This window comes from Aythya ferina, assembly GCF_964211825.1.
Source record: "Aythya ferina genome assembly, chromosome: 25".
NCBI classification, from domain to species: domain Eukaryota; kingdom Metazoa; phylum Chordata; class Aves; order Anseriformes; family Anatidae; genus Aythya; species Aythya ferina.
Genome location: NC_140323.1, coordinates 3203381 through 3226710, shown reverse-complemented (window position 1 = coordinate 3226710; position 23330 = coordinate 3203381). Strand labels below are relative to the sequence as shown.

General features: G+C 56.3%; 1 protein-coding gene across 3 annotated transcripts; it reads right to left on the bottom strand.

Annotated features, from left to right (window-relative positions):
- Nucleotides 1-1045: 1045 nt before the first annotated feature.
- On the bottom strand, nucleotides 1046-23187 carry ADORA1 (adenosine A1 receptor). 3 transcript variants are annotated; one of them, XM_084497691.1, is made up of 3 exons: nucleotides 23133-23187; nucleotides 21497-21882; nucleotides 1046-1982 (listed from the first exon to the last, which is right to left on the bottom strand). In XM_084497691.1, the coding sequence occupies exons 1-3, from the start codon at nucleotides 23181-23183 to the stop codon at nucleotides 1349-1351; spliced, it is 1071 nt and encodes a 356-aa protein (XP_084353817.1). In that variant the 5' UTR covers nucleotides 23184-23187; the 3' UTR covers nucleotides 1046-1348. The 3 variants fall into 3 exon arrangements, with proteins under 3 accessions (XP_084353817.1, XP_084353818.1, XP_084353819.1); XM_084497692.1 differs by lacking the exon at nucleotides 23133-23187 and adding an exon at nucleotides 22341-22448; XM_084497693.1 differs by lacking the exon at nucleotides 23133-23187 and adding an exon at nucleotides 22046-22075.
- Between the last annotated feature and the right edge of the window lie 143 nt (nucleotides 23188-23330).

Genomic DNA, 23330 nt, shown 5'->3' with positions numbered 1-23330 from the left:
GGAAAGCAACCTCTTGCAGAAACAAGCCGCAAGTGGAAAGCTGCCCCGTGCTCGGCAAAGAGCAGCCCCAACCTGTGGCCAAGCTCCTGCTGGGCAGTCCCCTTGGTGCTACCCTGGGGCTGCAGCACCCATGGGCACTGCTGATAAGGGATTTGGGGGTTCTGCACCTGAGCTGGGGTTCAGCTCAGTGTATGTTATCGGAGCTCCCTCCAGGCTAAACGGGGCTGGCTGTGGGGATTGTACGAAGCCAGCTGAACAGCCACCCACAGATCCCACCCATAAATCCCACCCACCCAAGGTCCTTTTCCTCCCTGCAGCCTTCCAGCCCCTGCAGGAACTTGCTGCAGTCACTTCGCCATCACTGATGTCCCTGGGGCAGGGAAAGAGCCATAGGAAGGGTGCTTCCAATGGGAGATGGACAAACAAGGGATGCTGATAAGAAGGGAATCCCCAGTGACTCAGATTAACTCTTCCCACTGCCACTTCAGCCCTGGAAGAAGTGGGCCATCCCATCACCCCCAGATGGATGCGAGCTCCTCTGCTCCCCTGGGCCGTGGAGGTAGCTGCATTGACCCCAAAACCACAGGTCACAAGGGTCTGGTGCAGGTGCACGGGGTAGGGAGCAAGGTGGGAGAGGGAGGAGGCCACTAGGGGCTAGGGGAGACTTGCTTCTGCCTTGTGCAGAAGACACCAGAGAGAAGAAAGAGCCAAAGCCATCAGAGCAGGAGGAGAGAGAAATCACGTGGAGGGGACACAGTGCCCTGGGTGCAGCTCGCAGGGGTCTGCAGGGAGACGGCCTGGGGCAACAAAGGGTGCTCCTTGCTCAGGGTGCTCTGGAGCCATGCTAAAGGTTTCTCCTCCCCTCTGCAGCAGCCTTTGGGGTTGGAGGCTGACTCTTTGCTCCGTGGGGATGGTGTGGTCATTGCCCACTGTGCCCAGGCAGCCCACGGGCCCACGGATGTGGTGGCCACAGGGTGAGGTGCCCGGCACCGCCAGCTGCTCCAAGGAGCCAGAGGTCCCCATCGACGGCAGAGGACCCCCTGGGTGATTTTTATCATTTGACTTTATTTGCGTTAAGATAAACCGCGCCTTTGTCTGTACAATTTCTCCTTAAATACTTGGCAACCCTTAAAAATAAAAATCGAACCAAAAAAAAATATAATAATAAAATAAAAAGAGAGGAACAGTGCAGGCTACAATATCAAAACAGTACAATGCTTGTGAATAAATAACCCCTGGGCAGCTCGGGGACTCGGCTGTTCAGATTGCACGGGGCTGGCAACTGCAGCCCTCCTGGGTCCTCATCACCCCTTCCCCTGATGGCAGGACCAGCAACTCCCCCCAGCTCCTAGTTGACCGTCTCGGCTATGGTGTTGCTGTCAGTTTTGGTGGTTTTGCAGCAGAAGTACTGGTTCCAGATCTGCAGGAAGGCTGTCCGGAACTTCTTGATCCTGAAAGCGTAAACGATGGGGTTCATGGCCGAGTTGCCGTGGGTGAGGAAGATGGCGATGTAGGTGAGGATGTGCGGCGTCTCGCAGGATGGGCAGAACAAGGTGATGCAGTTGAGGACGTGCAGAGGGAGCCAGCTGAGAGCAAAGAGGAAGAGGACCAGTGCCAAGGACTTGGCGATCTTCAGCTCCTTCCCGTAATACTTCTGGGGGTCGTTGGAGCTGGAGGAGACCTTCTTGTTGAGCTGCTTGCGGATGAGGTTGAAGACTTCCAGGTAAATGAGCAGCATGAGCAGCAGGGGAGGCAGGACCCAGACGAAGAAGTTGAAGTACACCATGTACTCCATGCTGATCACCGTCTCGAACTGGCACTTGATGACAAACTCCGAGTGGCTGCCGTTCAGCTCGTGAGTCCTCCGCATCTTGTTCAGGTTGTTCCAGCCAAACATCGGGGTGAGTCCCACCAGGAAGGAGACGATCCAACAGCAAGCGATGGCCACTGCTGCCCGCCGGGGTGTCACCACGCTCTTGTACCTGTGGAGGAGACAACAACCGCAGGGAAGAATTAAACACAAGCAGAAGATTTGGCCTGGGGGTTAACACTGCTCTGCGTGGGGTGGCAGCACCCCTGCAGAGGAGGCAGCGATGCTCCTCACCACCTTCCCTTGGCCTGGTTTCTCTCCGTGGAGCCCCACACAGCCTCCCAGCACCTTCCTCAGCCCCAGGGATGGGCAGAGACCTCCAGGGTGGTGCTGGAGCTCCTGGCTTTGATGAGAAGCCAGGAAGTGCATTAGCGACCTGGCGTATGCCCGTGTGTTCACTCAATTGGAAGCCACCCCCATATCTGGGGGGGGTCCCGTGGCAGCCCACCTCCCACCCGAGCACCCACACCCACAGCAGCGGGTGGCCCTTCCCTCCTGCTGCATGCTTTCTCCCTGCCAGGCCGATTCCCTCTGTGCCAGGGGAGGAAATCGCCAGCAAAAGCTTCCCCGGAGACCTGCTGGGTGGAGGAAGCATCCAGCGGTGCTAATGGTCCCCTGGGGCTGCTCCTGGGCACAGCCTGTTTCATTTCCTAATGTGTCGGCCCCATCGACAAACCCCTCTTTCCTAATGGGCTGGTGCCAAGGGATGGAGGCAGGAGGCAAGCAGAGCCCCAGCTGGGCTCAGTGCCCTCCCCACTGCTGTGAGCATCGCAACGGGGCTGGTCCCAGCTCTCCAGAGCTTTCCAAGCGGGAAGCAAAGCCTGCTAGATTGATTTCCCCCCTGGCCCTCAGAGGAAAGCTTCTCATCGGAGGCTGGGTGGATTCGCAGCCCGAGTGTTATTACTTTCCACCGGAGGGGATTGAACCAGGAATGTTTTTTTTTTTTTTCTGGCTGTTTGTTGGGTTTTGCAGCAATGCCGGTGTTAACCTGGCCATGGGGATTGCTTGGAGGTGGTTGGGGAACCTGGAGCCTCGTCCTGGTGCTCAGAGCTCCCTGCTGCTTGTCTTTAGCCTTTAGCTGAGGTGGAAAAATAGAGCATTTGGGAGCTTTTTAATAAATCTGCCAAGGACCCAAACCCACTCATTCTGCCCCAAAGGTCTCTTCTCAAGACCCATCTCATGGGCAGGGTATCAGGGTAGGAGCAGGATGGAGAGGGGACATCAATCCCCAGGAGCACGGAGGGTCCAGAGCTACCTGCCCCCAGTGGCTTTCCCAAATGACCCCCTCTGGTCTGAAAAACCATTCCCAGCATCTCGGAGGCAGGCTGGTCCCATGGGAAGGAGGTGGCAAGGCAGGCTGCTGTTTCCTCTGAGAGCTGGAGGGTGATTTATTCCTGGAGGGGAGGAGAGAGGGCAGGAGACCCTGAGAAAGCCAACAGGGCAGGGAGAGCTGGGGCACTGGGGGCCCAAGGGGTGGTGGGAGAATGCCAGCACTGTGGGATGAGAGAGGGGAAAGGGGGGACCCATGGGAGCAGTGGGTGGCAGGAAGATGGGGAGGTCCCCATAAGGTGGAGTGCTGGTCCCACATCACCCACATTTAGGGTTTTTGAGGGGGTTCTACTAATTTTGCTGAGGTCCCCCAGAGCTGGCTCAAGAAGAGGCTGCAGGGTGGCAGTGATGTCCCTGTTGTCCCCAGGCACCCTCCTGGAGCTTGGAGCCAGTACCCAGGCATGGAGCTGCTCCCAGAGCACCCACCCCATCTTCCCCTGCCCACACAGCTGCGTCTGGGGAGCAGAGGGAACAGAGTGAGCACTGAGACCCCGGCTTTAGCCATGAGCTGGATCAGAGGATGCAGGATTCATGCTTGCAGCTGGAGCAGAGGGGATGGAGAATGTCTGCAGGGGGCCAGCATGGATGGCCCCGGCCCCCCGCAGCTCCAGCACGTGGTGTGCTGTTGCAGATGGCTATCAGGACAGCTGCAGAGGTCACGCAGACCTTGGGTCCCAGGGTTTTGTGCAAGCCCACATAGTGCAGAGGGTGTAGCACGCGCTCAGCAGAGCAGCTGCCCCTCAAGCTGCCAGTTGCTTGTCCACCTCCCCCCATATCAGTGCACGTCCCCTCTGTCCTCAGTGCACCTCCATCCATCCTCATTGCACCTCCATCCATCCTCCCTGCACCTCCATCCCTCCTTAACACACATCCATTCATCTTCAAGGCACCTCCATCCGTCCTCGCTGTGCACGCAGTCCTCCTCAGCACACCCCCATCCTGCTCCCTGCTGCACACCCAGCTCTGCACCGTGCTGCACACCCAGCCCTCATCACTGCACGTCCCTGGCCTCACACACACGATGGTCTGAACGTCTGGACCTTGCCTGCCCCCTCCTTGCCCTGCTTACACGCCCTGAACCTCTCTGGTGCATCCCCCTGCACATGTGCCAACACCATCACTGTCACAAGAGCCAGAGCCCAAATCAGCAAACCCATAGAAATCAGAAAACCCATAGAAATCAGCAACATCTGGAGCTGGGGCTTTTGTTGCCTTTGCTCCTTCAAGCAACAAGCCGAGGGCAGTGATGCCCACCAAGCAGAGCACCCTGCAGAGAAATTAGCTGGGGGCTCAGGGTGCCCATACCGCCCATCAGCCTTGCACAGGAATGATTAAAAATATATAAAATGACTCCAACTTCCTCCTCCATACACCCCGTAGGGTCTGGCCATGGGGAGCCCATGGGGCTCAGCCACTCTGAAGGCTGCAAACCCTACTGAAAAGAAGGGAAATGCAAGATCCTGCCCATTGCTTGACCCTGCTGCAGAGTGATTTGTGGGGGCACAAACAGCAGAGGGGCCACGAGCAATCTCTGCTGCTTCCATCATTCTGCTTTGATCATGCCATCAAGCAAATGCCTTTCTCATTTATCTCATTTTGTATTAATGTGATAGAGATGGAATTTGGGATGGGTCTGGGAGGTAGAAGCACTAGTAAATGCTGATAATGGCTTACAATTAATAAATTATTATATTATTATCATTGTCATTGGAACAATTGCTACCATCATTACAATTTTATTGCTACTATTACTTTTATTAACAGCTGTGCCTAAAACATCCAAGATAATGGTCACTACCATCATCATACAATTTTGGTTTGTTTCCTTCATCTGTGGGGTTTTGAGCCTGGCCATAATTGCCAGTTTTCCGCCTGCCCTCCCTCACTGGCGGTATCTGTGCTGTCCCTTCCCCACAGCGATGGGCATCACTCCTGGACACACTGCCAAGGCCAGGAGAAAGGAATGTGGAGAGACCACAGCGGTTGTCTGTCCTTGCTGATATTGCAGTGAACTGGGATAGACAGGAGCTTTGATTTGGTGCAGAACAAGGATGTCTGCGAGGGTTTGGAAAATAAGACAAAGAGCCAAAATATCAATTATTGATAGGGTGCTGTCTGCATCCCCAGAGGAAGCACAAGTGACAAGTGGAGGCAGAAAAATTGGTCTGAAAATTAGTCTGATTGAGCTGGAGCAGACTCCTCTGGGAAGAGCCACTGCCCCTTTTTGGGGTGCTGCAGGAGGTGCTGCAGGCAAGCTCTTGAGCTGTCTGGCAGTGGGTGGCCCCATGGCCATCTAACAGCTTTCAGGACACATCCAAAAATTCATGATGAGTGGTGTATTTGTTGCTCTCCTATCAATTTGACCTCTTTCCTGGGGTCTGCCCCCAAGATAGAGAGGAGGGCCTGTTTCCCAGACCTCTAACCATCAGGTCAATCCAGATCTAGCACTGAGAAAACATCTCCTCTTGGCTTGATTGAAAAAGCCTCAAGGATTCCAGGTCTGGTTTGAATAATCTTTTTTCTTAGTATTTCTCTGAATACCTTTTACACCAGAAAATACTTACAGCTGCCCTGCCAGCCCTGAGATGCATCTTTGCTGGTCCTTGCTCTGCTAGGGTTTATTGCAGTGCAGTTCCTGAGGAATTAACTCACTAATGAAGGCAGGCCATTGCTAACGAAATGAAGCTGGAGCCAACGTAGTAGGAGGAATGGAGACCAAGCTGACATGAAGATCATATGCATTATGAGTGCAGCACAGAAGAGCAGCCAGAGCATGTCCTGATCTAATTGAAAATCGCTAGATAAAACCTCCTTGTATCTTTGCTTCAGATCTCTCAGTGTCCTGGAGGCTGCTGGATGGGAAGATACTGGGTGTTCGAAGCGGCTCAGAAATGCGAGGCTCAGAAATACAAACTGAGAAATGCAAAGCAGCGTACAGCAAGGGGCAATCTCAGCTCAGGGCTGGATATGGAGGCGCAAGGTGGGAAGTGTTGCTGAAGGGACATTGTGTGCCAGAGGGACCCTGGTGACAGCTCCTTATTCAATTCTAAACCTGGCCATGAGAAGTCATTCCTTCTTCAGCCTCTTTTCTTGACTATTTTCCTTCTTCTCTTTGGGGAAGCCCTCTTTTGGGCTTCATTTATATTAAAAACATTAAAGTCAAGATCTTGAAGCTTATCAAGTATTTGAAAGTATACCAAAATACCTTTAAAAAAGTCAGCTGGCATTGGCAAAAAGCATCTCTTAGCACCAATGTTCCCCTTGCATCGCTTGAGTGCATCTCCCATCTGTTCACATCCCCCTGTTGTGGTGGTTGGGAGCTTTGTGGCTCCTTGGGATCAGCACCAGCTGCTCAGTTCTTCCCGCTCCCAACAGCATCTATCCAAAGACCACAGCAAGCCAACTTGAGAGCCCATATTGTTTGCAAACATGGCTGGAGCTGCTGGATGAGGCATAACGGGCTCTCCCCCCCCCCCACAAATGTATTTCACACCCTTCTGCGTCATCCCTGCAATGCTGGGGACACAGGTGGCAGGTGGCACCGACACAACCGGAGAGGTAAAGTGAGAAAACATCTCGCGGGCAGAGGGGTACCAACACCATTTCAGCTCATTGCTCTCATGGTCTGTCACTTCTGGTTCTCCACCTTGGAAGAAATGGAGGTTTGTGGCAGCTGGTGGCCGTGTGGATGATGGCCTTGGGAGGGATGGATGTCAGCCAACATCAGCCAAAGCTGGTGGCTAGATGCAGCTCTCCATGACAGTCTGTTCCTACAAACACTCCAAAAGGAGGAGACTTGCCCTATAACCATTTCCTTGGAGTTACCTGGGATATTGTCCTGATCCCAAACTCCCAGACCTGTTGCTTGTCTGATGCCAGCTGGCATCTAAAGACCTACAACCTCCAAAGCCCATGGAGAGTCTCTCAGGGGAGCCCAAAGAGTGTGTCCTGCAGACAGGACATTGGTGCTAGGTGGTGATGGAGCCCCTGTCCTGCACCAAAATGGCCTAGCAGCCTCCATAAGCTTGGGATTTACGATGTCCTACCACAGAGCTGCCTCCTAAGGCACCAGGAGGACCCAAGGCGCCCTGTGCACCATCCCCTCCCAGCATGGCCTGTTGGCTGCTCCATTAGAAATTCAATCGGTGGGAGAAACCTGAGGAGTGCCGGCAGGCCCCTGGGACAAGAGGGGACAGCAGGACGTGGTGGGAAAGTCCAGGCCAGGTGGCTGTGGCAAGGCAGCTTCCAGCGAGCTGGCCTCAGGCTCCTTGCATGACCTTGGAGAAGTGATTGAAAGGAGACGAGGAGGAAAATCCCAGCCTGGCACCGAGCCCGTGTTTGTTTGCTGAGGGTGAGCGTGAGCGCAGCTGGAGGGGGCGGCTGGGCAAGCACCAGGCCATGCTCACTGCCGGTGGTGTTTTGCTGGGGCTGCAGCCAGGTCCCATGCAGATGGGGCTACGTCCCCAAAATCTCTACCCGGAACCCCTCTGGCACCCCTCAAGCAGCCACAGCCCAGGCCAGGGCTGCCCAGCTCCCACCAGCACCAGCTGCCCCAGTCTGCAGCACGCACTGGGACAGCCCACAGCAGTGGGAGAAGGGGCAGCAAAGGCTTGGAGCTCGGCGCCACCGTGTGCTGAAGGAGGAGGCACAAAGCAGGGGCCTGTGAGGTGCTGGATCCTCCCTGCTGCCGCTGCAGGACCCCATGCAGGGTCACCACAGCCACTGTGGCTGGAGCATGGCCTGGGACCAACCCTCGAGACCCAGAAGGACTTTGTCTCCATACAGTGTCCTCCCCACCAGCACCACAAGCAGCCAGCGCCTTTCTAGCCCTACAGCTCAGCCCACACATGGGGTTACAGCAGCTCAGCACCCCAGGCTCAGCACCACCAGCCTTCTTGTTTGAGGACCTCTGCTCCCAAAATGCTTCGGTTTCCTCCGCTGCAGCAGGAGGAGATGGCTCCACACCGCAAGGCTTCTTAATGCAAACCTGGCCCAAAGCCACCATAAGCGAGGCAGAAAGCATGTGCACGGAGCTTTATAAAGCCGTAAGTGAGCTGTGTGCCTCTCGCTGAGGTTCCTGCTGGACCAGTCCATGCCTGGGGCTTGGTTTTGCCATGATAAAACGGCAGCTCTCTCTGTAGGAATTACTCTGCGGCGAGTGTCTGCAAAGTGCAGGCCGCTACGGCCAGGCAAAGCAGCTAGTGAGCCCGCCAAATGTTTCTAACCGCTTTTAATAGCCAGTAATTATTTAATGGATAAAGGCGAGGGTGATTATGAGGCTTATGAGAACAAATCCATCCTGCCAAAGTTGACTGGTCCCTGCACACCCAGACGTGATATCCCCAGGGCTTTGGTGAGTGCTTCGCTCGGTGGCAGGCGAAGCTGCAGCTGGCCACAGCTCTGGCAAATGAAGAGGTGACAGAAGAAGGAGGTTTTGTGCTCTGAGCTTTGTACGAGCAGGTTGTGTGGGAAGCTGGGCCTTGCAGCCCTCCTGGACGCAGACAAGGTCCCGGGAGATGCCTCTGCCTTGGTGTGGGTTCAGCCAGCCCCGACACCTCTCCTCGGCCCTTGGAGGCAGCCCTGGGATGCTTGAGGGCTGCAGGGACATGTGGGCACATCCAAAAGCGACCTTAGGGCCCGAAAAAGCCCCACAAGAAGCAGATGAAATAATGTGGAAAAGGGCTTTTATGGGCTACAATGTCTGGAAATGGGGAACGATGTTTCTGCAAGGCATCCAGGATGTGCCAGAGGTTTGTCACCTCGGTTTTGTGGTGCAGGACTTGAGGGTACACCAGGAATTTCCATCCAGCTGATGGCTCTAAGTGGGGAAAGGGGCATCCCCCCAGCTCCAAGTCCTGGCCCCAGAGGCTGGACACATCCCACCACCTCTACTGCTCTCCTGAAGCCATCAGCCCTGGTGTAGCCAAGCCCCTGAGCACATATCCCAGCTTGAGCTTGGCATCTCCAGTGTGAATTTGTTACTCCCAGCCTCCTGAGGCTGATAAGGGCTCATCTGGTACCCATCCCCATGCTCCACAGCAGCCACCAGGTTTCTGAGGCTAAACCTACCACTTTTCAGGTTCCACCTAAAGAAACGTGTTCAGCCTTCACCTGCCAAGCCAAAGAGCCTCGTATGACCATATCTCCAGTCCCCGGCATGTTAGGAGCAGCCACAACATCACACCGCCCCGGATGAGTTCACTGCCAAGCAATCACAGCCCCCTGCCACCAGTCCCGGCGGAGAAGAAGCTGGCTGGCTTTCCTCAGCCTGCTTTGCTTGGGATGTCTGTGCCAGTGAACTCCCCAAGCTCTGGCAATGAATCACAGCCTGTTCTGGGGAACAAACCACAGGCTTCCAGTAACTGCAGAGGTTCTCACAGATCCCTTGCCAGTTGTGCTCAGCTCAGAGGAAGGATGCGAGCAACCTCTGTGGTGGCTCCACCATGGACAGATGGTTCCTGATGGGACCAAGCTGCAGGGGGAAGCGGGACCATGGGAGGGCTGGAGGTCACAGGGGAGGAGGATGGAAAGAGTGGTGACCTTGCATCCATCCTTCTCCTCCATGCTCTGCCTCGGGCATGGGAGATGTTGCTGTTGTCCAAAGAAGGCAAAGGAGCCCGTTGGCTGCTGCCACACAGCAAGAAAGGCAATTTTTCTCAGATCCTTCAACAGCATCTTTCACCCAAGCAGCAAATATAAATCCTTCCTGCACATGAAGTTAATTTTGCTTTCAAACTGGGCTTGCTTTATAGCCTGTGGTTGGATCCTGATGAATTCAAGTACTCTCTCGCTGCATAAGCAACAATTCTTGGTAAGGAGAGCCCAGCTGCTGCTCAGCCCCCTCATCCGAAATATGTGCAGGCTGGAGCCAAGCAAGGATCTTGGGATGCCCAGGGCATCTGATGCCTGATGGAAATGGTGGCTTAAGCCATGCCCCAGAGGGTGACCGTGACACCACCCAGTGCCCCCAAGGGTGCTGAGTGCCCATGCTGTGGTGGCCATGCTCTGGAAGTGTCACCTCATTGCTATGTGACAGTCCTGGCGGTGCACCCGCTGTCCCTGGTGGTGGGGTATAAGGAGCACTGAGTCACAGATTTGCTGCCTGCTTCCTTCTGGGGAAAAAGGCAGGATTTGGCCTCCCGCAGCCAAGCCCCGGGACTCCCTCCCAGCTCCACCATGTGTGGTCACAGCCCTCAGGGGTGTTCCTGGATTGCCAGCTTCTCCCTCCAGGACCTGGAGGTAGTTGGGAGGGAAATGATTTAACGCTATTGGCAACAGCTTCAAAATCATGAAACGAGCTGCAGGATCTCAGAACTGTGGGGAAAAAATGTAATGTTCTTGTATTTTGGCTCCTGGTTTCAGGCAACATTTTTGAGCATTTCTCTGCAATGCAAAGCACAAAAAGCACTACTTTAAAAAAAGGAAAGAAGCAGAAGTTGAGAATCTTCTATTATATCAAGACTGTGGGAATTAAGGCACAGACAAACACCCCAGTCCATGAGAAATGGGGGTGAGCTTATGAGGGATGATTACATCAGCTGATGGACAGTGCGACAAGCACAAAGGACTGGCTTTCAACATGTCCTGCATGCAGCAAAGTCACCAGATGTTTTTACTGTCTGAAGAGGTGTGCCATCAAAAAGTGAAATTTGATGTGCAAATGTCTCCTTGGAAGGGGAACAGCCCCCCTCCAGCAGGTACAAACAATTTCTGCAGAGCAAGAAGGTTTCGGGATGAGTCACCCAAAGCCCATGTACACCTCTCTCAGGGTGCTGGTGTCTCTCACCCAAGGATGGGAGCCTCAGGTCCTCCGTCCTCACCACTCTGGGCCATGACAAATAGACCCGGCCACTATGCAGGCTTCCATGCATCAGCCCTGCCCCTGCTGCAGCAATTAGCTGGGCACTCATTATTCAGCCTGGGCTCAGAGCTGTGCGGTTGGAGAAGTCAGAGCATCCTAGTAACACAAGGCAAAGGGAATAAAAGGCAGCTCTGGCTCTTTTCAGTGTAAACCCAGGATAAAGGCAGTGTTTTTTTCAATTGAATTTTTGTATTGCAGTTGAATTTTTCTATGCATTACGTTCATTTATTCTTTATACAAAGGAGCCCCTTTGGAATGAGGACTCTGAAAGTCAGCCTCCAAAAACGAAGAAGGGAGGGGAAAGAGGGAAGGGAGAAGAAAGAAGGCAGCTCCAAAACACTCTCAAAATGCCAAATCTGCCAAATGTGGACTCCATGAGAAGCTGAAACAAGACAGCAAATACAAAATGCCTGGTGAGATCAGGCTCTGAGAGCCTCTGTGGCTCTTACCCCAGCCCACAAAGTGCTGTGGCTTGCTAGGAGGAAGGCGCCAGCTGAGGAAGAGCTTGGTACCACCTGCATGGCACCAGGGCAGGTGCCACCGTCCTTCCCTGAGTGTCACCATCACCCTCTGTGAACGCTCCAAGTCAGAGGACAAGTTGGTATCTGACCGGGTGAGTCTGGAAAGAAGCAAGAGCCATTAAAAGGAAGGAGCGGGACAGAGATCCCAATTGGAGAGGAGGGGTCCTGAGATCTGCTGTTGGGCAGGATTTTGCGCTTTTCTCCCTGGGTGAAGGGGAGGCAGAAAACCTGCGATAGCATCTCCCATGGCGAGGCATTAACCCAGCCACGAGGCACAGCTGAGGTGGGTCTTTATCTCTCAGCTGCAGAAGGACACTTCAGAAAATGAGATATCCTAAATTACAGCTGGAACAAGAGATCAGTATCGGCTGTCTTTTAATTTCTTGTTTTCGCACTTCTGCTTGCTGACCCAACTCCTGACTGATTTTTGCAGTCAACAACCAAACTCTTTGGTTTCTTAGGCTACAACTTGTTATTGCTGTCCGGGATCCTTACAGCACAATTTGTCGCTGCAAAGGGAACATTTCCCTTCGTGCACTTCGCCTAGTTCAAAGATTAATACAACCAAGGCTGAAAAATTGGCTGGAAGTTTGCAAAACAGGGGAGGTTGTTTTCTCCACCCAATGTCTAAATGAGAATTAGGAGAGCCGATGAGATCTACTGCTTCTAAGCCTCAGAGGACACAGTAACCCCAAACAACCAGTTCAGCGTCTTCTATACAGTGCAAATTTCCCCTGCTTAAAAGCTCCATTTCAAATACCAAAAGCAGTCAGATTAATTAATCTTTTCTTTTTTTCTTGCTGATGAGTTGGCTATATGTGCTTTCAATTAATGAAAACTGTCTCCAAGATGCCATTTTGCGCTATAGCTAATTTCTATCTTCAGTCCAAATGCAACTTGCCACAAATCATGGGTACAATCTGTGTATTTCACCCCTCCGCAACACCAGGGAAACAGGAGAGGGGAGGGAAGGACTACGTATGTGATAAGCCATAAGGTTATTTATGTAGAGATGGATCTGTCCCATGCAGATCTATATATCTTGACCAGCCAAATGAAACGCCAAATTGAAAGTGGAGGCTCCAGTTAACACCACAATCAAATGTTCCCTCACCGCAGAGAATCGATCTTTCACCAAGAAAACAAACAAAAAGTTCAAGTGCAAAGCAAATCTGAACTCTATTATTTAAATCTCGTTTCCTTCAGATTTAAACAACGATTTATTCCCTTGGGAGAAAACCGATTGACCTTGCTGCCTGGAAGGAAACAGCTCCGTATTTCCATCAGGATGGCAGAGAGAAAGAACCAAGACCCGAGACCAGGAATTGCAGCAAAATGCATCAGCTGGACATAAATTACACTCCGTGCATCTTCCTAATTACCCTGGCAATTAAATCCAGGCAAAGAGCAGCGGGCAGATGCAGCCTGGGTCTGCTCAGGCAGCCTGGTTGGTGCAGGGCATGGATTTAAAGAACTCGTGGGCCAGGCAGCATCCAGCTGTCCCCGTGCACACGGACTGCTGTGAAGCCTGCGAGGGACACAGCGTCCCCTCTCCTCGGTGCTCAAGGATCAGTGCACGGTCTGTGCAAGAGGCTTCCCAGGCTGCAGGAGACAGAGGTGCTTTGCTGGGGCTGGACCAGCAGCAATTAGTGCAGGGGATGGCCCTACAAGGATGGAGCATCTGCACTGCTGAAGCTGTGAGCATCGTGGGAACGAGTGCTGGTCTTTATTAAAGTAAACCCACGTGGGTGTCCGCCCAGCTCTGCACAACCTTTGCCTCGTCCATCTGGACGCAGGCTGTGCCATCAGCTCTCTCACAGTCCTGACCGCTCGGTGCCACAGGCACACAGAGCCACTCCTGCAGAAATAAACCTGTCATTTCTGCACGCTACAGGGTTGAAGTCACCGCGTGTTGCTACCAATGCAGAAAAGAAAGAGAAATAATTCAGGCTGTAAGCCTGTGCTAATTCTGGCTGTGTCTGAGGCAGCATTCCTCAGCATCAGCCTCTCGGTGCTTTCCGGGAGTCTGTAGCATCACTCCCTCTGCGAACAGATGGGGAAACTGAGTCGCAGAGGGGGGCTCTGAGATGCCAAGTGAAGCAAGATGAACCGAGCTGAATGAGAAAGCATCCCTGGTGCCAGGAGCTGGCACTTCCCTCATTCAAAGGAGGCCAAGAAAAATCATCCTGATCTCTGCATGCAGGATGGGGAATGGCCCAGAGAGGGCAAACAGGCAGCCCTGCCCCAGAGTCCTCAGCCTTCTGAGGCCTGGCCCTCCTTTGATGGAAAGGTCTTATTGTCACCGGGGCTGTGGCCCAGGGGATGTCACCTCCCTGCCCGTGTCCCTGCATTCCTGCTCAGACATCGCTGGCACCCAGGGTTCTGCACACAAGGGCACCACGGTCGGTCTGAGGGATAGCACAGTTGGGGGCTGGAGAGGAAGACAAGCGAACAGTGCTTGGGGCCAAATCCCCTTCCTTTTTGTATGTTCTCATTAGAGCAAAAATCCAACCAGACCAACCAGCACTGCTCCAGGCTCAGTGCTGGGGTCAGAGCCCATGCAGGAACCAGGCAGGGACGGGATGGGGGAGGATGGAAAAGGCAGCGAGAGACGGGACAAGGACACAAGCAGGAGCTGCTGGGTCCCACCAGGCTCTGTGCAGTGAGAGGAAACCCAGACACCACAAAACTTCCCAGCATCTGATCTTGCTCTGCCCTGCCCGGTGTCCCCAAATCCAATCCTTACTCTGCAGTTTGTCCCCCATCACAAATATGGCCCTGCTTCTGTTTTTTGGAAGGAGGAGCCCACCCCTGTAGGGTTATTTTACACTCCTGCTGATGGTGACACTCTCCTGGTGACTGTCAGCACCAACAACATCTCCTCAGCCCCAGACCTTCCCATTTGGCTGCCCTCAGGTTGGGAAGTGCCTGGGCAGGCTGCAGCAGGGCTGGGCACTGGCACAGCAGGAGATGCTCAGCTCATTGCTATTCCGCAGGGCTCCCTGCTGGCTCTGGGGCTTTTTTGTGCCCATCTTACAGAGCATCAATTGCTCTTTCTTCTGCCTGGACATCCTGCGCGAGAGCCACACGCCTGCCCTGGCAGCTGGGTGGCTGTGCTGCCAACAGAGCCAAGCTGGCTCTTCTGACAGGGTTACGCTCATCCTAACACCACGAAGGGCAAGGGCAGCAATGCTCTGGTGCACCCTGGGGTGCAGGAGGAGCTGAGGGTGGCCCAGCTGATGGTGACCCCACAGCACATGGCCGACCAGAGCATGGAAAATACCACACACAGAGGTGCCAGGGTCTGGGCCAGGGGCTACCCAGACCAGCCCATGGTTGTGGAGGAGGCTGGTGCCAGCCCGGTGGCAAAGCGGTACCCGAGCCCACCCACACACCCAGCGCCCACCCCGTGAGTCACAGGGCTCTGCTCTACCCCCTGCATGGAGCAGAGGTGGGATTATTTCTATGAAACCAGGTGACCAGGACTCCATCAGAAGACTCCGACGTGCCTGGAGCTGGCTCCAGCACCAGCTGGCCACGCTGACGGCGCACAGCAGGGTGAGCTGGTCCCTGACTCACTCCTGACACACTGCCTGCAGGGCCGGGCTGGGCTGGCGGGCACCCGGCCGGCTGAATCAGCAGCTTGGGCCTTGGCAGAGTCTACTTCTGTAGAGTTTCACTTGTCTTATCTGCCCCAGCTCTGTGGGGTCCTTGGAAAGCACTGGACACCGAGCCCCGGTGTGCGTCATCACCGCCTCCACCAACCCATTGCCCTTGGAAACATCCGAGTCGCTCCAGGAAAGGGAAAGCCATCTCCAAAGCGTGTGGTGGGGCTGCTGGAAGTGTGACAGAGACCATCTGCATGTTCCCAGTGTTTTTGGGGCTCTGCTGCTCTACCACAGGTCTGACGGACCCATCATACCACAGACCTCCTGCCTGGTGGGGTCACCCTGAGCAAGCCATGGCAGTGCTCTGTGCCTCAGTTTCCCTGCCTGTAAATGTACTGCTGCCTTTGCTGGGAACAAGCTTTCAAATCTACTGGTGCTGCATTGCCAAGGGTCTATGTTCCAACCTCAAAATTACTAGAAATCAGAAGGAAAATAACGAAAATCTTCCCCGAGTGTGATTGTGGTGTGTAGGTGGCGAACACCAGCAGGGAGCTGCGTGTTGCTCATCTCCCTGCAGAATGATGCTGCAGAGGGAAGCTCTGCCCAGGAGACAGATGTCGGCTCCAGCTATTGGGGTCAGGGCGAAACAATCCCATGGGCAGCTTGCCCGGCACGGGGACTGCATCTGGCCCTGCTCAGAGGCTGGGACGAGGTGGGGTGCTGCTGCCCCGTGTGCCCATCCAGGGTTTCCAACAGCCACACACTTCCCCTTGCCCTTTTAGCCCAAAAAGTTTGGGAATAACCCCAAATATCAAACCCAGAGCATCCCTGCTCTGCCCTCCTCCCCTCTGCACTGCTGAGCGTGAAGCCTCCCACGGTTGGACCCTTGCCATGTTCCGAGGAGGGCACATCCAAAAACCCAAGCGTATTTTTCCCCAAAATCTGAGGACCTGGGAACACTGCTTCCAGCCCAGGTTGCTCCCCTCTGGCCAGCACCACAGCGTCTGTGTTTTTTTCGAGTGACCTGATTTTGGGGCTGTCAGCAGGCGTCTCGTGGTGCTGCTGCAGCAGCTGCGCGTGCTCCCAGCGAGCCTGATCCAGACGTCCCCTCACCGAGGGAAGATCTGCGACTTAGCCTGCGCTTGGCTGAAAGTTACTCTGCAGATCACAGAGCCGTGCTGCACACTGGCTCACCCGGCTACTCGCAGGATCTACGGCTGATATAACCCGATGGGAAATCCCTGCCCATTTCAGCTGTGCAAGGGTCCGGCTCCGGGTCCAGGACCCGCACGGCACATCCGTGCCTTCGGGTGTAAGCAGAGCTCTCAGTGTGAAACGTCTGCTCTGATTTAGCACCCACACGCTGAGCTGCTTGGGGGGGTCTGGAAAATACAGCTTGGAAACAGCCCCAGGTCTCCAGCAGCCCCTCCCAGGCTGTGTTTTCTGCCTTTTCTCCTCCACCCTTGGTGCTGATCTACCTGCTCCCTGCGCATGAAGCTCGCTGCAGGTCACCCTCGTCTGCTAAAAATAAGCTTGGCAGAAGGCAGCAAGGGCTGGAACAAAACTGCTCTGAGAAAGAGGTGGCTGCAAAGATCTGCCAGTCCCCCAAACTTCTTTGGTTTAGGAAAATGGAAGTGTTTTCCTTAGAAATGCAGCCTGCTTTTGTAAAGATGGATGGTGCCTTTTCGTTGACTAACAGCGTGAAAGAAACCTCGATGAACTCCCGGGCACGAGAGCCCCCCTGCAGCTCTCCAAGCTCCCGCTCCCTCTCTGAGTCACCTGGATGCTTTTGAAACCTTTCCTCCAAATTTAAAAATAAGCCTCGGATGAGCCACGGTTTGGTTTACTCACTTGCTTGGCTGGGCAGGATCACTCACCATTGCCCTCACATATCCTCTGCTGCTTTGTCCCGGCTGGTTGGAGACATCTCCAGTCACCCTCGCCTCCCTGGGGACATGTGGGACACATCGGCTCGGTAGCAGATTGCCCTCAGATGAAGCATACATTTCTTTATCTTAATTTCAACCCATTGCTCTGGTCTGATATCCTTACAACAGTCTGAAATATTGCTTCTGAGGTTTGATAACTCCCCTTTCCATGGGCATCATCTCCAGGGGAGCAGGTCCCACAGGGACTGAGGCCACTGCACACCCCAGCCTGGCACAGAACCTCTCCGTCTGCACCCTGGGCACGTCTGCTGCCCCCCAGAGCCCAAATATCCGGGGAGACTTCCCAGCATTAAGAGCTGGGAGCACTGCAAATATTTCCTGCCTTCCTTAGGTGCTTTGGTGCTCCCATTTCCCGGGAATTTGGGCCAAAGCAAGGTTCGATGCCTCCCTCTCCCCCTCTCCCATGGCAGCGGGGTGCCCCCAGTCATCCTGCCAGGATCCCCCATGAACTCCCCGTGGGGGGAAGAAGGGAAAGCAGCAGCTCGGCCACGCTCCCTGCTCCGCGCCCCAGCTGGCCGAGGGTGACGGCGCCTTCCCCAGCTTCCCTGTGACCCAGCCCCAGCTGGCCCCACGCCTGTGGCTCTTGGCAGGCCCGGGGAGAAGGGGAAAGAGCACTGCAATCCTGACACGAGCCGGAGCTCAGGCAGGAGCCTGGAAAACCTAGGGTCAAGTGGGAGGAAGCTCCCCCTTTGCACTGCCAGCTCCATCCAAAGGCTTTCAGGTCACCTGCAAGTCCTCCTCGCTTGTAGGAGCTGTGCTCCAGGCCCAGATGCTCCTGTTTTCCCTGAGCTGTTTTATCTCCGAGGGCTCAGGGCATTTCTGCAACAGCGCAGGGTGCCAGCACTGTCCCCAGAGTCACCCGCAGACCCTGCTCCACCCTGGGCTCTCCCCGTGCTGTGTCGCAGCTTCCCATCTCTGCTCTTGCCTCTCATTTCCGAGCAATTTCCAGCCTGGTTTGATCTAATTTTCACAGCTCTGCAGCCTCACACATGTGCTCAAACCCTGCAGAAATGCACATGCGGCTTGCGCTGGTGGGATGCTCCTCGGGGTGCCCCAACACCTGGGTGTTGGGGTCTGGGCAAGGAGGGTGGTGGCCCCCCATGTGCAAGGGCTCTCTCTCCCAGCAAATTTTCCCCAGTTTTCTCTTCCTGGCACGTGTTTTAAGCCATTTGAGGAAAGAGCTGGTGGTCCAAGAGAAGCAAGAAGCCCTGCGATGGAACCAGGCTGTGTCCCTGCCTCCAGCTTCCCCGGTCAAGGGGGCTGCAGTTCAGCACGTCCCAAGACCTCCAGCTCCTCCTGCCCCAGCCCTCTCCAAAAAAAACCCCACACAGCACCTCAGGGCAAAGCAGAGAACCCTCAATCAGCCTCAGAGCAGAGATGAGGCGCTAAAGGAGCTCCATCCCCCTGCAGACATCCCTCCGGCACCGTCCCCTCCTGCATCCTGCCTCTGGCCACCGCCGCGGGGATGCCGGGGGCCGGTTCCTGCCGGACGCCCCTGGCCGGCTGCTTCCCCTCCCTTTGAACTCGTTTCATCTTCCCTGAGTGTGGCTGCGAGGGGAAAACATGGTCTGGGACGGGGACCCCGCTGTGCCCGGCGAGGGGAGGCAGCACGCCGCGGGTGCCGCTTCACCACCGGGAGGGGAGGAAGGATGCGAGAGGGGAGATGTGAGGTTTTCTGCCAGCATGAAGGCAGCGAGCCTATTTTAGGTGGTTTCCAGCTGTTTGGAAAGGCTCCTGTTGGGACTGGGAGCTTGGGACCCTCTGCTCAACTCGAGCAATGCTTCTGCATCCACACATAGTTGAGGAAAGGTGCACTGGGGGATGCAGCCTGCTCTAGACCCCAGCAGGAAGGAGGGATGTTACCCCGGGGCTTGGGGCAGGGCCCCAGGAACAAGGAGGACTCCTGAAATGGAGCAGAAGCTCTGTGGGTGCTCGGGCATCACCCACTGCCCCATTACAAACATCCCGGGGCATGATTTGCTCAAGACTCAGCCACACCATCAGACACCCACCTCCAGGGCACCAAAGCTCCCAGTGCTCACTGTCTGAGGGGTGTGTGGGGAGCGGACGGGTCCACTTTTGCTGGATGAAAGCACAACCCTTGTGGCTCCGGGGCTGGGTGTGTGTGGGTAGCCAGGAGCTGGAACCGGGCTGCGCTGCGCCGTGTTCCCCCTCCCTGCCAAGCTGCGCCTCCAGCCCCAGCTACCTAATTAAATAGAAAGCCCGGGAAGCCCAGCGGTGACTTTGCTTCTCCTTCAGACAACTCTCCGCAGCCAACAGCCCTGTTGTCTGCTCAGCCCAGGTGGCCAGTACGTGACGGGGACTTGGGAACCTTCGTGCTTTCCTTCAGGGCCCCCAAAATGCAAGCGGCACCCCCAGGAGACCCCGGAATGGTGATGGCACAAGGGTGGGGAATGAGGATGGAGCGGGGCCACGTGGAGCCTCTCTGCCTGCTGCTCCCCATCGCTGCCGGCCACCTCTGCAAAACACATGGGGGCACGGGGCAGGCATCCCCTTGTCCTGCTTCCCCCATCGGTCCCCTCCGTGGAGACATGGCCATGGAGCCCGAAATGTGAAGGTGGTGGGCTGAGAGGGAGCTCTGCTAGACAGCAGCTGTCAGTGCCATCAAAATCTTTCAGTACCTTTTTTTTTTTTTTAACATCTAACAAGAACTTGGGAGAAATTTGGGCATTTCAGATTCAGGAAAAACTCTTTAGCAGCTTTTTCTGTCCTGTTTGTCATTTCTAATATTTCACTGCTCTGTCTAGGGCACAAAATCAACTACATCAACTGCATTTGCCAACTGCCAGGAATTCGTGATAGGCATGAAAGGAAACGTCCAGGAAACATCCAGGGACGAGCGAACGGGAGAGCTGGCGCAGCTGAGCACTTCTTGGCGAGGCCATGAAGTTATTCAATATTAAAGAAGGGTGTGAACCGTAGCAAAATCTCACTGTGCTGAGTGGTAGAGCACGAAAGAGGCTGACAAAATACAGGGTTAATATTGCATGAGAAAAGCCTGCCCGAGCTATACGCAGTACGGAGGACTTTAACTTAGTGTTGCTCTCAGGAAAGTGCCTGGAGTCAGAGCAGAAATCTCCCCCCAAAGGCCCATTGCATGCTCAGGGGGAGTGAAGGAGGAAAGAGGCTGAATTTGGTAGGAAGAAGAGACAGACGAGCTCGGCAGCGTTGCTATGTATAAACCCACAGTCCTCCCACACCTGAACCTGTCCCCACCGCACCAGGGATGCAGAAGGACCGAAAAAAAAAACCCACACCAAAAGTGGTGACAGGGTGCGAATCGCTATGGTACGCCGTCGGGCTGGGAGATGAGGATTTTTCAGGCTGGGAAAAATCACACTTGGGGAGGAAGTCGGGAGCCGCCTGCGAAACTGCGTGCGGCGGGGAGGGGGTGAGCAGGGGCCGTGTTTTTATCCTGTGCCACCCCTCTGGATTACGCTCCTTTCCTGAGCAGCCTCTCTCAGCCCCAGATGAATGACAAAAAAAAACACCAAAGCAACAGATCCTTGTGGATCCAGTGGATCTGAGCACTACGAGCACTCCTGAGCAGCCACTTGGTCCCGGCGCAGTTGCCTCCTGCCCCAGAAAAGCAATTCCTGCCCTGGGAAGGGTTCTGCTCCCGCTGGCAGCACCCAGCACAAGGAGGTTTGGTGTCTTTCAGGGGGGTGTCTTTGTGTTTACACAAGGCTGTGCACCGTCGAGTGGCCCCGACGTGGCTGTCACATCCTATCCAGCCCCCAGACACCACCGGTCCCACCACAGCTCCCCAGCTCCACACCGGAGGGCAGGGAGCTGGCCACAAAGCAGTTAAATATTCACTCCTGGAGCAACGGAGTTAAAACAAAGTGCGTCCCCCAGGTATTTGCTGTGGGCTCGGCTTTCCCAGCAGATACAGGTGATGAGAAGGGGAAAGACACGTGGAGGAGTCATCCGTGGGGCAGCCCCACAGCCAGGACTCACTGCTGAGAGGTGAGCCTGCCTGAAGTGACGTGCCGGGCTGTCACCACTGTCCTGCAAGCCCCAGAGCCACATCCAACAGGTCCCTGAGGTTGTCAGTGCCAGGGTCCTGGTCCCCACCTTGCCAGGAGAAACCTGGGCTGAGGATAGAGCTGTCTCTCCTGGGCACCTCACAGGGTGGGGTGTGGGGACCCCACGACCACCCCCAGCACCCCCGAAACAGAACAACCGGAGGCTGTGGGACCTCCGTGGCCAAGCCCATCCCGATCACTGCTGCAGCCAAACTGGCACTGCTGCTTCTCGGAGAGCCTGGGGCATCCTCCCTGCCTCTGAACCTCCCCAGCAGCCACCCGGGACCCGTTCCCAACACGCTGTCCTACCTGACGGGGATCTTCACCCGCAGGTACCGATCCACGGCGATGGCCAGGAGCGCCAGGATGGAGCTCTCGGTGAGGATGAGGACGGGACAGGCCACCATGAGGCAGCTGTAAAACTCCGTCTGCGGTCCGATGTTGATGATGATGGCCAGGGGGATGACCAGAGCCCCCACGGCCACGTCAGCCACCGCCAGCGAGACGATGAAGCAGAAAGTGGCGTCCCGCAGCGCCTGGTTCATCTTCACAGCCCAGATGACCAGGATATTCCCCGGCACGGACACCAAGGCGATGAGGACTTCGATGGAGATGTAGGCAGCCTGGAAAGCCGAGACGGGGTGTGCCATGATGCTCCCGTCCCCTCCCGGCTCCTTTTGGGGTCCCTCGGTCACCTGCAGAGGCAGAGGGAGGCGATCAGCGACTGACATCCTCGGCGGCGCTGCGAGCCGGGACGGAGCCTGTGCGGCGGGGGGGGGGAGACGTGGAGGGGGAGGTGGGAAATGAAAGAAAAAAAGCAAAAAAAAAAAAGCAAACAACAAACAAACAAACCACAACCTCCGCTTGTGCCGGCCCCCGGCGCTCCGGCCCCCCTCCCTCTCCAACCCGCCCCCCTGGGCTCGTCCTTCCCCGGCCCCCCCCTCCCCTCCCGCAGCCCGGGGCTGAGCCGAGCGGCCAGGGGGGAGCCGCGGGGGCTCGGTCGCCCCCTCGGGGCCGCCCCTCGGGGCCGTTTGCCAGAAGCGTGCGGCCGAAGCGACCCCCCCGGAGCCGCCGCTCGGTGCCGGCCCCGCCGCCTGCCGCTGCGCCCCGCAGCCGCGTCCCCCCCCCCGGGAGCTCCGCAGCGGCTCCTCACCGTGTCCGGCGGCCTCGGGGGGGGTTTCTTTGGGGTTTTTCCTCGACCCCAGAGACAGCACGGAGGTGCTCAGCCGCCGGGCAGGGCGGGGGCCATGGTGGGGGCGGCGGGAGGGATGCTCGGGGCCGCCCGCCCCGCTCCGCCTCGGCTCCGGTGCCCGGCCCCGCTCGGCTCCCGGCCGGCACCGAGCATCACAGGGGGGGCTCCAGCGGGGTTTTAAGGAGGGACCGAGCCGATCTGGGGCTGCTGGGGCCGGGGGGGGGGGAGCGGCGGGGGTGGGGGAACGGGCTGGGAAGCGGAGCCCGGCTCCGAGCCGCCTCGGTCCCGCTCGCAGCCTCTGGAGCCGGGGGAGACGCCGGAGCGGGAGCCGGAGGTGGGGAGGAGAAGCCGGAGCCGGCCCGGAGAGAGCCGGGAGCCGCCGGGCACCGGGCACGGAGCGGCCGCTGCCCCCCGGGCTCGGCACCAGGATGGCACCGGGAGCCGCAGGGGGTGCCTGAGCTGCCCCCAGGCTCACCCCGAATCAGCGCTGGGGGGTGCTCTGGGCTAAGTCCCAGGGCACCCTCAGAGGGGCACCCAAGGGTGCAGGGGGCTGCGCACCCTCCTGACAGTGGGAAGGGCAGAGGGCAAGCGAGCTGGGCTGGTTTATCAGAGTGCTGCAGGGACTGGGACCGGCTGTGAGCTCGTGTTCGGGGCAATGGGACTCTCCCCAAACCCATCCGAGCCTCTCCCCACCCTTTGTCCCTCCTCTGGTGGGACGTGGGGCTGGATGTGTCCCCTGCTGCTCTGCTCTACCTTGGTGAGAGGTGTCCCGGTGCCTGGAGCTGTCCCTCGGGGCTGACCCATGACCTTCTCCTCCATCCGAGCCTGCAGAGCCCAGGTGGGGATGGGGACGGCTGTGGGGACATCACGAACCCAGTGCTGGACCCCTCCATCAGCTGGTGGCCCAGGGGCTTCTCCCTCACCACCACCAACGGAGCAGCTGGCCCAGGT

Coding starts and splice junctions, on each gene's coding strand:
- ADORA1 (XM_084497691.1), bottom strand. CDS start 23,183: ATGGGTCAGCCCCGAGGGACAGCTCCAGGCACCGGGACACCTCTCACC. Junction 21,883..23,132: donor CCGGGACACCTCTCACCAAG/GTAGAGCAGAGC, acceptor CTGCCTCTGCAG/GTGACCGAGGGACCCCAAAA. Junction 1,983..21,496: donor CGGGTGAAGATCCCCGTCAG/GTAGGACAGCGT, acceptor TCTCCTCCACAG/GTACAAGAGCGTGGTGACAC.